Genomic DNA, 13,688 nt, shown 5'->3' with positions numbered 1-13,688 from the left:
TTTTCTCCTGGATCCTCAAGACTTTTTTTTTTTTTTAACAAAACGTACAAAAGTATGATCCGTGCTCTCTTCCAGGGCCACCCGCAGTTCACCTGGTGGGAGGCCTTGTGAGTGAAGGTGCTGGGGGGGTGGGTGGGGGACAGGGATGACACTGTGCCGTGAGGGGGTGACAGCACCGATAACCCGCTCTTGGCGCGAAGGCGATGCGCAAGGCGAGAGAATAAAATAGCCCACGGGCTGTAGTGGAGTGGGGATGCTACGTGAGGGCTCAGCTCCAGCTTTACGACAGGCAAAGCAGGACGCGCCCTGAAGGTTGGGCAGGGTTGGCCGGGGCCTCCCTGGGTTAATGTGGAATCTACAATGCCAGCCCCGTCTGGGCACCTACGCGAAGGTGTCCACGTTCACCGCAGAGCACACACCCCGCAGCTCAAGGTCCTTATCGCCCAGAGTCAACAGTCGGCGCACTGGGATGGGAGGGACTGGGGAAGCGGGGTCGGTGGGTGAATCCCACCCAGGCCTCAGGGGGTCGGGGAGGAGGGCGCTGCAGACACGCCCCCTCTCCCCAGCAGCTCCGTCTCTGCCCCGCGCTGTCCTAGAAGGCCAGACATTGGCCCGTGGCCACCTGCCAAGTGGGGCCGGGACGCGGGAAGGGGGAAGGGGCCCCGCAGGCGGCCCGAGGGCCCTCAGAGACTGCCGCCGCGGCCACTCCCTTAGACTCTGGACGTGCCGGGACCGGGGGCGCTCTGCCTCCGCCTTATAAGAAGCCCGGCGCCGGGCGGACAGCGAGGCCAGAGGCGGGCACCGGGCTGGGCCGCGCAGGGGCGCCCCCACCGGCGGCGGGCCCGGCGACATGGGCCGCTACTCGGGCAAGACGTGCCGGCTGCTCTTCATGCTGGTGCTCACCGTCGCCTTCTTCGTGGCCGAGCTGGTCTCGGGCTACCTGGGCAACTCCATCGCGCTGCTGTCCGACTCCTTCAACATGCTGTCCGACCTGATCTCGCTGTGCGTGGGGCTGGGCGCCGGCTACGTGGCGCGGCGACCCCGCGGGGGCCTGGGGGCCACCTACGGCTACGCGCGCGCCGAGGTGCTGGGCGCGCTGAGCAACGCCGTCTTCCTCACGGCGCTCTGCTTCACCATCTCCGTGGAGGCCGTGCTGCGCCTGGCGCGGCCCGAGCGCATCGACGACCCCGAGCTGGTGCTCATCGTGGGCGCGCTGGGGCTGGCCGTCAACGTGCTGGGGCTGCTCATCTTCCAGGACTGCGCCGCCTGGCTCGCCTGCTGGGGTCCCCGCCGCCGCCGCCGCCCGCCGCCTCCGGCCGAGGGCCGCACCCCGCGCGCGATCGGGGCCCCGCGGGGCGCCCCCGGCCCCGGCCAGTCCCCGCGCGGCGCGGCCTCGGCGGACCGGAAGGAGGAGCGGGGGGCGACGGTGTTCTCCAATGTAGCAGGTGCCTTTCGGTTGCATCCTCCGCACCTCTCTCTCTGCCTTTCCCTCCTCCCGCGCGTCCCTTCCTCCGCATTCACGCCCTCTTCTTCTGGCTTGGCTGCGGATGCTGCTTCCATGGTTTTGTTTTGTTTTTTTTTTGTTTTTTGTTTTTTGTTTTTTTTTAATTCCCTTCCTCTGCAGCCCGGCTTTAATTCTCTGCCTCTAACTTATCGTATTGTCCAGTTTCTTTTTCTTTTTTCTTTTTTTCTTTTTTGGCCTCTTTCCCCTTCCCCTTATCCTATCTGCTTTGGAGTATTGATTGTCTTGAAAATCCGTTATCATTGGGCAACAGATAACACTCCCCAAACCCTGCCCCTTCCTTAGATGCTGTCTGCACTTTGTTTTCTCCCTCCCCTTTTGCCCATCCTTCTGTCCCCCTGGGGGTTACCGGGTTTGGGGATGGGGTGGGCTCCCACTTGCCTCTTTTTTTTTTTTTTTAACTTGAATAGGAGTGTGAATGAAGGCTGATGTCAAGGCCAAAATGTACCATTCTGGTATATGTGTGCGTGTGTGTTTGGGGGGGGGGGGAGAGGTAAGGGGTCTGATGAGCTAGTGGGAGTTTAAAATAACAAAAACTGTTTTTTGAGTCCATTGGTTCTTTTTGTTTGTAGAACTTATACACAACACAAGGTTTCTTCTTTGAATGCAGGTGATTCTCTGAACACCCAGAATGAGCCAGAAGAGACTATGAAAAAGGAGAAAAAGTCGGAAGCCCTGAATATCAGAGGTAGGATTACTTTTGGGTCAAAGGAGTGTGCAGTGCTGTGCCCTTCTTTCCTGTTTGCCTTTTAAGAAGGTGTGTTAGAAAGTAGGCCAGTTGCATGAATAGACTATGACCCTCGTCTCTTGCCTAATCACTGCATTGATTCTGAGGGACACACTGGTCGCTAATGATTTATCTTTGCTCCACTTAGAGCCATGCTAATGCCACCTGCTCCAGAGCCTCGCAGATCAGCGGCACGCTATTACTTTGCTTGATTTTGCCCACCCCCGGCTATTGCTAATGTCAAATGCGACCTATTTCAGTTGAATATATTTTGAGAACGGTGAGAGGAGAGTGGGTGGCTTGCATCCAAGGTGGCATTGCCGAGTGACCCTCGGACCTCATTTATTTCTGCCAGAAATCTGTGTCTGGGATGGGTTTGTTGGCTCAGTTGAATCCCTACTTCCAGGCCCAAAGTGGAGGTTCTGGTGAGGCACGTGGAAGGCACGTTACTAGTCTTCCCTCTACCATGTGCTCAAGGTCACAGGTACTGCTGGGCAAAGGTTAGTCAGGGAGTTCAAGGGTGCATTTCTCACCCAGACACCAACACTGTATCCAGCATTTCTTTCTTTCACCTTCTTGGGCAGAGAATTGGCTCCAGAGTGATTCGAGAAGCCCCGATCTTGACTTTGAGTATTTCCACAAAGATTATGCAACCCTTTACTTTCAGATGATTTGGGGAAGCCTGTGATGGGACTTAGTTGGAAATAATATACAGAAAAAGTAATCATCCAGGAGACACTTTCATTTTTGAGAGGCTCCCTTCTCTTTTACAAAGTGGTACCCAGAATGGATCTATAAGGAAAATCAGAAAAAAAGCGCCCCCAAACCCCCAAACAATAGTAACAACCACACATGAGCTCCTAAACATTTCTAAATGGGTCAGTTTTAAAAAATTGAACCGCAACAGGGGAATTTCTAAAGTGCTTGGTGGTCAGTCTTTTTGGAAAGAGAGAATCTGTAATGAAAAATCACTATCTTTTATCTTTCTTTAGGTTCGGTTTAAAAAAAAATATATATATATATATATATATGTATGTGTATATACATACATACATACATAATATCCATCAAATATATACTATATATTATATATCATAGGCTTTTCATAGCACGTTAACTTTTCAAAGCACATTGTGTTAATTATTCATGCTTATGTTGCAGAGAAAGAGAACAGGTAGGTGGAAAGATGCCGAAGAATTACGAGCAGGACTGATAGATATCGTGACCTTATTTGGGAAGCATAATGTATGGGAAACTTGTATAATGTGGCTGATCTTCGGTCTAGAGCTGTTGGAGATCCTGGGTGCAAAGATGTCAGAGGTGACGTGCCTTGCTGTACGTGGCTGAGCCCTGTGGTCCACAAGGACTGTGAGCCTCTAGCCTCTGACAGGGGTGAATGATGCAGTGGCTGAAGGATTGGGATTTGGGCTTAAGATGCCTCAGTTTGGGGTCTTGACTCCTATATTAGGCAAGTGTTTGGACTTCTCGAAGCCTCCAATTCCCTCATCTTTAAAATGAGGATGGTAATATCTACTTCATGAGGCTGTTGTGAAGTGCTTGGGCGACGACGCGGGAGGAACAGCAGCCACCATGTTTGTGGAGTGCCTGCTTTGTGCCAGGCCCCGTTCTTGAAGGAGTCACTTGGCACTTGTAAGAATCCCACCAGGTGGGAGCTGTTGTTGTTCAGGCAGTGGGTGGAGTTGCCAGGCTCACCCCTGCACCTCTTGGGTGAGGGTGAGTGCCCGTCAGTGCCCGTGCTGTGGCTGGCGGGAGACTTTCCATCCTTCAGGCCATGAGGAAGGCTGGCCTCCCCTCGGGCCTGTGTCTGAACTGTCTGGAGCCATGACTCGGAGAAGGCAGACAGAATGTGACAGCTGGAAAGGCCTCAGTAGGAGTGGACTCTACCCTCGCACTTTATAGATAAGGAAACAGGATCCAGAGAGTCTGGTGACTTCCCAAGTCACCCAGGCTCGAAGCAGAGGCAAGCCTGGCTTCCTGGGCTCCTACCTCACATTTCTGCCCCTTCCAAGTGCCCCACACTGCCTATACACCCCCACGCCCAGTGGCTTGCCTCACCACCGTAGCCAGTCCACTGAGTGGTTACATTTTTCACATTTATTTATTTAAAAAGATTTTTTAATGCTTATTTATTTTTGAGAGAGAAAAGGGAGACAGAACACGAATAGGGAAGGGGCAGAGAGCGAGGGAGACACAGAATCCGAAGCAGGCTCCAGGCTCTGAGCTGTCAGCACAGAGCCTGACGCAGGGCTCGAACTCACAAACTGCAAGATCATGACCTGGGCTGAAGTTGGACACCTAACCCACTGAGCCGTGCAGGCTCCCCACATTTTTGACCTTTAAACCACTTCTTTAGAAACCCCTCCCGCCCCAGATCTGCAGGGGAACACCAACTGATGAGGATTCTTGTGAACAAAAATCATTTCTAGATTTTCATGACTGTTTCTCTTATTTAAATGGAGTAAAACAAATGCCTTCTGAGAATCATGCTCCAGCTTCTGCAAAGCACAGTGAAAGCACGATCCTTTAAAAATTCTCATCAGTTGTAGTGGTTGATTTTATTTAATGGGATCAAACGTGATACGTTAAAAAATATTGTAACAGATTGTCAGGAAGATTATTAGCTTTTGTGTTTCATTGTAAATATGAATAGATGAACAGCAATCCTAACATCATTTGAAAATAAGTCTCCTTTGATGAGATGTTTCTTTCTAATTGTTTTTTCCAGTAAGAAAGACCTCAGGGGTAGAGGAGGGGGCTCCTGGGTGGCTGTCGGTTAAGCATCCGACCATGGATTATGGGAAAGACAAGTTTGAACGCTATTTTGTATAATTTTTAGGAGCCGATAGTGAAATTTCTTAGAAGGAAAACCCGGAATTGAAATGCGAGAGATATATGAGACAGGATGCATACTGGTTCTCTCGTCAGACTACCCAGACTTCTATCCCCACTCTAACACTTTCTAGTTGTGTGATTTTGGATAAGTTATGTAGCTCCTCCATGCCTCAGTTTCCTCATTTGTAAAATGGAGAGAATAACCACTTAAGAGGGTCCTTAAATGGACTTAATATGTAAAGATGTGTAATATACTTACAATAGCATCTGATGCATACATGTTAGCCAGCATTACAATTATTATTAAGTAAAAGACAGAAGTTACTCTATGTCATGGGAGTTATGACTGACCAACCAGAAAATAGTGTTTTCTTGAATGCGTACATGGTATGCCTCTAGGGCTCGAACCCACGAACCACGAGAACTTGACTTGAGCTGAAGTCAGATGCGCAACTGACTGAGTCATCCAGGTGCCCCTTTTTTATTTTTTACTTTAATTTTTATTTATTTTTTATTTTTTTAGGTGCCCCTTTTTAAAAAAGTGTTTTTAAAGTTGATTTTGAGAGAGACAGAGACAGCACGCGTCGGGAAGGGGCAGAAAGAGAGGGAGGGAGAGAATCCCAAGCAGGAACCATGCTGTCAGCACAGAGCCCGATGCAGGGCTTGAACCCATGAAGCTAAGAGATCATGACCTGAGGTGAATCCAAGAGTCTGGTGCTTAACCGACTGAGCCACCCAGGTGCCCTTGCTGGAGGGTCTTCCTAAGGATCTCCTGAGCCAGATCCAGTTTGAATGACCCTGGCTAAGTGAGCAGTAGGCAAAGTCATGTAGGGAAGGGAGAAAATGGATGAAGGGAGAGGCAAGACAAGGAATAAAAGGAACCATTTTCGTGATATATCTTTGTTCCCTTTCCTCTTAAAAATGTTTAAAACAATTTAAATCACAGATACTTGTCTGAAAGAACAAGAAACCATTTGCACAGTCTCCATTTGCCAGCTCGGTGCCTTCTGATGGGTGACAGATGGCCATGATGTAGCACTATGAACAAGCACAGTCCCTCTCCCCCTCTCCCCAGATGTGCGTGCGGCTCAGAATCTTCCTAGGCTGTTCCAGGTTCTCTGGGTCCTGGGATGGTGGCCTAGGGTTTTGTTTCCTGTGAAGTAGTTGCCCTTACTTTCTTTTTTTTTTCCATTCAAACTCATCCTGCTGTTCTAACCAAAAAGAAAGCAAATAGCACCTGGTATTCATAGACTTGGGAACCCAGGTCCCTGAGTGTCACATGGCCCCCAAATTTGGATCTGTGCTTCATTGGTCTTTCTTTCTTCCTGGCAGGTGTCCTTTTGCATGTGATGGGCGACGCCCTGGGGTCAGTGGTTGTGGTGGTCACGGCCATCATATTCTACGTGCGTCCCCTGAAAGGCGAGGACCCATGTAACTGGCAGTGCTACATAGACCCCAGCCTGACCGTCATCATGGTCGCCATCATTTTGTCATCTGCCTTCCCACTCATCAAGGAGACTGCTGCCATTCTGCTGCAGATGGTCCCCAAAGGAGTCAACACAGAGGAGCTGAGTAAGTCAGATGATTCTTATCTAGAACCATGCCCATTTGATGTTCTTCAGGCCAAAGGGCCAGCATTATTTCAGAGTAGTGTTTGATTTATGTGTCCTGAAACACTTCAAATCACCAAGCAATAGAGACATCCATCATATGTTTTGTAGCCTAGTAAGATGACTCACAGCTCCAAGAACCAAAGGTCCTTTACGACTCATGGCGCTCTGACTCAGCTGCAAGTTTTTGAGAATGTGGTGCTTGGGCAGTAACTATTCCTCAGCTTTTTTTTTTTTTTTAATTTTTTTTTTTCAACGTTTATTTATTTTTGGGACAGCGAGAGACAGCATGAACAGGGGAGGGGCAGAGAGAGAGGGAGACACAGAATCCGAAACAGGCTCCAGGCTCTGAGCCATCAGCCCTGAGCCTGACGCGGGGCTCGAACTCAGGGACCGCGAGATCATGACCTGGCTGAAGTCGGACGCTTAACCGACTGCGCCACCCAGGCGCCCCTATTCCTCAGCTTTTACCTTCATGTCAAAGATTTAATGCAAAGAAGGCTACCCTGCCAAGAACTTGATTTTTACTCTCCTTATTCTGAAAACATAAATCATTCCTTTATATTCTAGATCTTGCATTCTATTTAATTGATTTTTATGGGCATGCAAGTCACCCGGTCTCTTATAACACTGTAAAAAGGACCGTATTTCATGTTTTAACCTGAATTCATGACCTCGTTCAGTAATGAAATCTGTTTCTTTGCTTTGCTCAAACAGAAGGTCAAACTCTCCTCTTAGTTATGTGTATCTGAGGATATGTATTTTAAAGACTTGGCAGAATTTCTAAATGGGAACTATCCAGATGTTGGTGAGAAACTGAATTTGCAACTTCATCTCTAGTGTTTCTAAACGGGATTATGTTTTTGTAAAAAAACATTTTTCATGCATATTTGTGTTATACACTCACTGCCCCACCAGTGAGCCCATAAACTTGAGATAGAGCCCAGGCCTCTTAGAAGACCTTACTTCATGAGAAGCTCCTGAAATGAGGTTTGAATGGGTCTTAATACATTTTATGGCCATGGCTAGGCTTTCCTCTATGAAGGAAGGTGTGATTTACAGTGTGACTGTCTGATGAGGGCCATAGCCCTGCCAAACCCATGTTTAATAGTGTGTGTTGGGACCAGTTGGTTGCGCCGTTGCTAATAGCTGGAGCTTCTCCTGCAGTCTTTTCTCCTGGATGTTCTTTCTGCCTTTGGGGGCCTCTTTGGCACCATTGTTGGTTTAGAGTCTCAGAGTTGGTAGGTGCGGTCAACTCTCTGGCTGCTTTACTGCAGAATTAAAATAGTCAGGCTTCATTTCCTGCAACCTACTATTTGCCCGATGCCGCAGGCAGAGGTGGTAGGAGATGGGGAAGGAGATACCCAGGCACAGATACACAGCATCGTCTCTACTTTCTAGAAGCTTATTTTCCAGTTGAAGAAAAAGATACACATATCAAAACCAATTTGTGATATATAGTGATATATGATGATATATATATATATATATATATATTTTTTTTTTTTTAAACACATTTTTAAAAATTAGATAGTAATGGGATGCCTGGGTGGCTCAGTCAATTGAGCGTCTGATTTCAGCTCAGGTCATGATCTCACAGTTCGTGAGTTCGACCCCTGCATTGGGCTCTCTGCTGTCAGGACAGGGCATGCTTCGGATCTCTGTCTCTTCCCTTCTTGGCACTTCCCCTGCTCATGCCCTCTCTCTCAAAAATAAATAACATATTTAAAAAAAAATTAAAAAATATAGTAATAACAATAACACACTTGTAAGGCACTTATTACATGCTAAGTAATGTTCTAAGTGCTTTATATTCACTCATTTTAATTCTTTTTTTTTAACGTTTATTTATTTTTGAGACAGAGAGAGACAGAGCATGAACGGGGAAGGGTCAGAGAGAGAGGGAGACACAGAATCTGAAGCAGGTTCCAGGCTCTGAGCTGTCACCACAGAGCCGGACGCGGGGCTCGAACTCACGGACTGTGAGATCATGACCTGAGCCGAAGTCGGGCACTTAACCGACTGAGCCACCCAGGCGCCCCCATTATAATTCTTAAAGTAAACCTATGCAATTCTATCATTATTATTCCTAACTTATAGATAAGGACACTGAGGCACTGGGGGCTAGGTAAATTACCCAAGGTCATGACTACACTGGGATTCAAACCCTAGCTGGCTACAGGGTCTTTGCTCATAATCCGTCTTCAAAACCATTTCTCTATATACGTGCTCATTTGAGAAAGTATGGAAAATATGGAAGAGCCTAAGTATGAAACTAGAAATCTCTTGTAATCCTGCTACCCAGAAATTACCACTTTTAATATCTTGTATCAATCATTCAATAAAACAAGCCTTTATCTGCATAAGATTTTTGTGTGTGTGGGGTCGCCTGGGTGGCTCAGTTAAGCCTTCGATTCTTGATTTCAGCTTGGGTCTTGATCTCTGGGTCATTAGTTCAAGCCCCGCACTGGGTTCTGTGCTAGGTGTGAAGCTTACTTCCTGTTTAAAAAAATTGTGTTTGTGTGTGTGTGTGTGTGTGTGTGTGTGTATACACTGATGTTTGTGAAAGAAAGAAAGAAAGAAAGAAAGAAAGAAGAAATATCATGCCATATGCACAGTAAAACTATTTGTTTTTTTCACTTACAGATAGCTTATATGCCTTTTCTCATATCCTTAAATATGCAACTTACTTGTTAATGGCTGTATCATATTTTATATAATCGATTTAACTCTTCCCTTGTTTTCGTTTCTTCATTAATGCAAAGAGCATCGGTCAACTCATTTTTGTGCGTGAACATTTGGGTATTTCCCTTTAGGTTAAATTCCTGGCACTAGGGATGCTGGAGAAGTTTTTTGGTCCCTATTGCCAAGTTCTCCCCTTTCAGAAAGGCATCCTGCTTCACGCTCCCAACACAGCCCATGTGGGTGTCTATTCCCTGGTAAACTCAACAACCTTGGGGATTTGGGGGGTTGTTGTTAAACTTACTTTTTTTTTTTTTAAATATATGAAATTTATTGTCAAATTGGTTTCCATATAACACCCAGTGCTCAAACACCCTTTCTTGAAATACCTCTTATGGGCTGATGAGGGATGGTACACGGATTTTGAATGGAGAAAGAGGATTACTAGAAAACGTACCCGTCCAGGTCCAGCTATTTTTCTTTGTGTTTTTGAAATACATCGGGGTGGTGAGAATGCTTCCAGGGCACACGTCCCTCCTGTGGTGGGTGCCATGCATGTTTCCACTACAGCACGCACCTTAGTGTTTGTCTGCTCTCCTCTGTTCTAGTGAGTAAACTCTCGGCCGTGCCCGGGGTTAGCAGTGTACATGAAGTGCACATCTGGGAACTTATAAGTGGAAAGATCATTGCCACCCTGCACATCAAGTATCGGAAGGACAGGGGCTATCAGGACGCCAGTATGAAAATTCGAGAAATCTTCCACAATGCGGGAATCCACAATGTGACCATCCAGTTTGAGCACGTGGACTTGAAGGAGACCATGGAGCAGAAGGATCTGCTGTTGCTCTGTAGTTCACCCTGCATCTCCAAGGGCTGTGAGAAACAGCTGTGCTGCCCGCCCGGGGCCCTGCCTCTGGCCCACGTCAATGGCTGCGCAGAGCACAATGGCTGTCCCCCTCTGGACACGTACCCAAGTGATGGTCTCCGTGGACAAGTAACAAGAGAAGTGGCTATTGAAGTATCTTTGGACAGCTGTCTGAGTGACCACGGACAAGCTCTGAGCAAAACTCAGGAGGACCAACATTATGTCAACAGCACACATTTTTAATCTTGTCCTGACGTACACAGACAGTATAGACGAGGTGTTCGGGCTTGTGGAAGGACCTCTGCGGGCTGTAGGCACTGGTCCAATTCATGGTGTGCGCGCTCTGTGTTCATCAACGGGCTGGTTGTTTGGGATGTTAATTGCATGTGTCTGTTAATTTTTATGTGACTGTGAACTCCTTTACGTCGTCCTGGGTATCTCATGCTGCTCTTCAACAAACTCACTGTTTTAGTTTGAACATTTACTTCAAAAAGCAAACCATGCCAGCATACGTATCAGGGACATTGAAGGCTGGGACTCAATGGCTGTGGACACAGGATTCAAAGTAGTTTTTGTTTTAAAGTGATTTCGATTTTGTGGCTGACTCTCAGGTGAGCTCATAGCCAAGTACATTGAAAAAACTAAAGAACCATGTTAGCTAATGTTTTTTTCATTCCATCATAAGATCATAAAAGAGGAAGGTTGGGTAGTCCTGTCACTGCAGAATTTTTGTTCTTTGACTTGTTTTCAAATAAATGCAAAATGAATACCTATTAAAGTAGAAAATAGTCTCAGAACATCAAAGGAAGGAGAGGTTATTGGGGGAAGACAGGAAGAAAATGCCTCCTGACTACCTCTTCATTTTGCAGGGTGGAGAGAAAACTAGTGTTTACTTTCTGCTGTGAACTGAACTACAACTATAGGGTGCTTCAAATGTTTAATACACAAATGCTTTTTTTTTTTCACTTGGAAGTGTGGGAATATTTCTACTTCCTGAAGTATGACACAATACTTACATTCTGTCTTGTAGAATCAGTCCAGTTGGGATTGTTTTCATTTATTGCTTAATGACTTATTTGTCCAAATTTCCTTTGAGTCTTCTTTTATATGATCATGTGGATATATGTAGCATTTATCAGGAGAAAATGGATATTTCTGGGAGAGAATAATATATGACACTGAGTATTCCTTCCTGCCAAAAATAAGCTGGATTGACTTTTCTTCCATTAGACATATTTTAAAGTATTTAGTAGAGTTGCCAACTAGTAACTTCATGGAAAAGTCTATGTGTAGAGAGACCCCGATGGGTTGCAAAATTGACTGACAACGATCACCTCTTAGGCTCTAGACACAGAGTCCTGTTGTAAATCTGTGCGGTACTCAAACAGAAATCCTGGGTTGGTGATGCAAAAAGCACCCACATTTTTCAGCATTAATGCCGTTTAAACAAATGTCTTAGTGTCCGTTCTTAGGCTGAAATAAGTAAGCATCTGTGATCAGTAGGATAAGAATTTTTTTTCATTCCTTGAAAATTTATTATCTGAGTTTAAATTGGCCATGAATTAGTCGAATACGTTTTTGTCCCTAGGAGTTTGTTGGACTAGTCTATAGATAGTGTATAGCCAAAAGAGGGGTAAAATATAAGACAACATTTTTATCTTTAATCTTAAAAGTATGGCATGCACTCACAAAAAAAAAAAAACCAGGGGATTCTCTTTGAAACTCACCACAGTGATAAGTGGACCAAAATCTAGACAGATGTTGGTTGAGATGCCTTGACTGGAGCCAAAGAGGAAGTCTGTCCCTCACTTCCAATTGGTTCCCATCATTCGGCTTTTTATTAGAAGGAAAAGATTATAATTTTCTAGTTTCTGTGCCCCTGGCTAAAGAAATGCAGACTAGTTTACATCCAGATAATGTTCTCTACTCTCTAAAGTATTTTTTAGGCAAGGAAAAGGCACTAAATTTAAATGTAACAAATTTACCACAGAGGTAGCTTGACGACCACTTAATCACATACCGCATTATGGAGTGGAGTCATTGTGAAATAATCCCTTTTAAGACAGCTAAGAGTACATTTAATGAGTTCAAACAAGCTCATTCAGTGCAATATTTTTGTATGGGGTTAAGTGGTTTCCTCTGTCATCTCAGGCAGTCATCGTGACATCCTCTGTCATCGTGATGCCTGCAGTACGATATTTTTACTTGAGTTTTACTCTCTCTTTAGTTGTCCTGCATTTCAAGTCTCCCAAGGAAATGCAGGAACTTTCTTCTCGTTGGGTCAGTTTTCCTGGTGGCTCTAGGGCCTGCTGAACAGTGGCTTTACCCAACACTGTTTTCCTCTGGGATTAGAAAGATGCTGTCATTTCACTTTCTAGTGTTCCTGTGTGCTTAGGTTCATTCCAGAAATCTTTCCTTCTTTTTTTTTTTTTTGAAATGAAAATAATTTTTTTAAAAGTCTAGGGTGTCCTCTAGGACATTGCTACATGTAGGGCATTGCTACATCCCCTGGAGGCAAATTTGTCTCTATTTCTGAGTTACTGACTTAAACTAAGGGTAGGTGAGAGTTATTGCTGACAAAAGTCCTTCGAGAGCCCTGTATTCATTTTAATAGTATCAGTTCTGCAGAATTCATTCTTTAAAAAATGAATTTTAGGCTGGGTGTCTCAGTTGTTTAAGCATCCAACTCTTGATTTCAGCTCAGGTCATGATCTCATGGTTCTTGAGTTCGAGCCCTGCATTGGGCTCTGTGCTGACAGTGTGGGGCCTGCTTAGGATTCTCTCTCCCTCTCTCTCTCCCTGCCCCTCCCCTGTTCATGCTATCTCTCTCTCAAAATAAATAAACTTAAAAAAATATTTTTAAAGGTGAGATCAAACTGCTCATCAAAATTACAGTTATCTTGGGGCGCCTGGGTGGCGCAGTCAGTTAAGTGTCCGACTTCAGCCAGGTCATGATCTCGCAGTCTGTGAGTTCAAGCCCCACGTCGGGCTCTGGGCTGATGGCTCGGAGCCTGGAGCCTGTTTCCGATTCTGTGTCTCCCTCTCTCTCTGCCCCTCCCCCGTTCATGCTCTGTCTCTCTCTGTCCCAAAAATAAATAAACGTTGAAAAAAAAAATAAAAAAAAAAAAAAAACAAAATTACAGTTATCTTTACATAGGAATTTTGAACATTTAAAAAGATATAGTTTGGGGGGAAAAAAGGCCTTACAAATCTGATTATACAGATCAGTCAATATAACAGTGAAGGAAATGAAGAAAAAAGCATTTGCTGTCACTATTCTGTCATGACCTCTTCAACTCATGAATGTCTTCAGTTTGATGATGGAACTACAAAAGGAGACCAGAAAATACTGGTATGATTGATTCTTGGGGCTAAGGTGTTTAATTCTCCATCAGTTTTAAACTTGATGATGTGTCTTTTATTGGTTCT

At 45.6% G+C, this 13,688-nt stretch overlaps 1 protein-coding gene across 2 annotated transcripts in view; it reads left to right on the top strand.

The window, feature by feature from the left end:
- Nucleotides 1-13,688, top strand: part of SLC30A10 (solute carrier family 30 member 10) — a 50,833-nt gene that overhangs the window by 24,470 nt on the left and 12,675 nt on the right. The window contains exons 1-4 of one of the 2 annotated variants that reach the window (XM_047840570.1): nucleotides 851-1,445; nucleotides 2,133-2,210; nucleotides 6,435-6,674; nucleotides 10,003-10,536. In XM_047840570.1, coding sequence (XP_047696526.1) covers nucleotides 851-1,445; nucleotides 2,133-2,210; nucleotides 6,435-6,674; nucleotides 10,003-10,502 — 1,413 coding nt within the window. In that variant the 3' untranslated portion in view covers nucleotides 10,503-10,536. Of the gene's footprint in view, nucleotides 1-850; nucleotides 1,446-2,132; nucleotides 2,211-6,434; nucleotides 6,675-10,002; nucleotides 12,963-13,688 lie in introns of those variants that run through there. The other variant, XM_047840571.1, reaches the window with a different exon arrangement.

The sequence above is a fragment of the Prionailurus viverrinus genome, chromosome F1 (genome assembly GCF_022837055.1).
Source record: "Prionailurus viverrinus isolate Anna chromosome F1, UM_Priviv_1.0, whole genome shotgun sequence".
Taxonomy (NCBI): Eukaryota; Metazoa; Chordata; class Mammalia; order Carnivora; family Felidae; genus Prionailurus; species Prionailurus viverrinus.
This window is presented reverse-complemented; position numbering and strand designations above follow the sequence as displayed.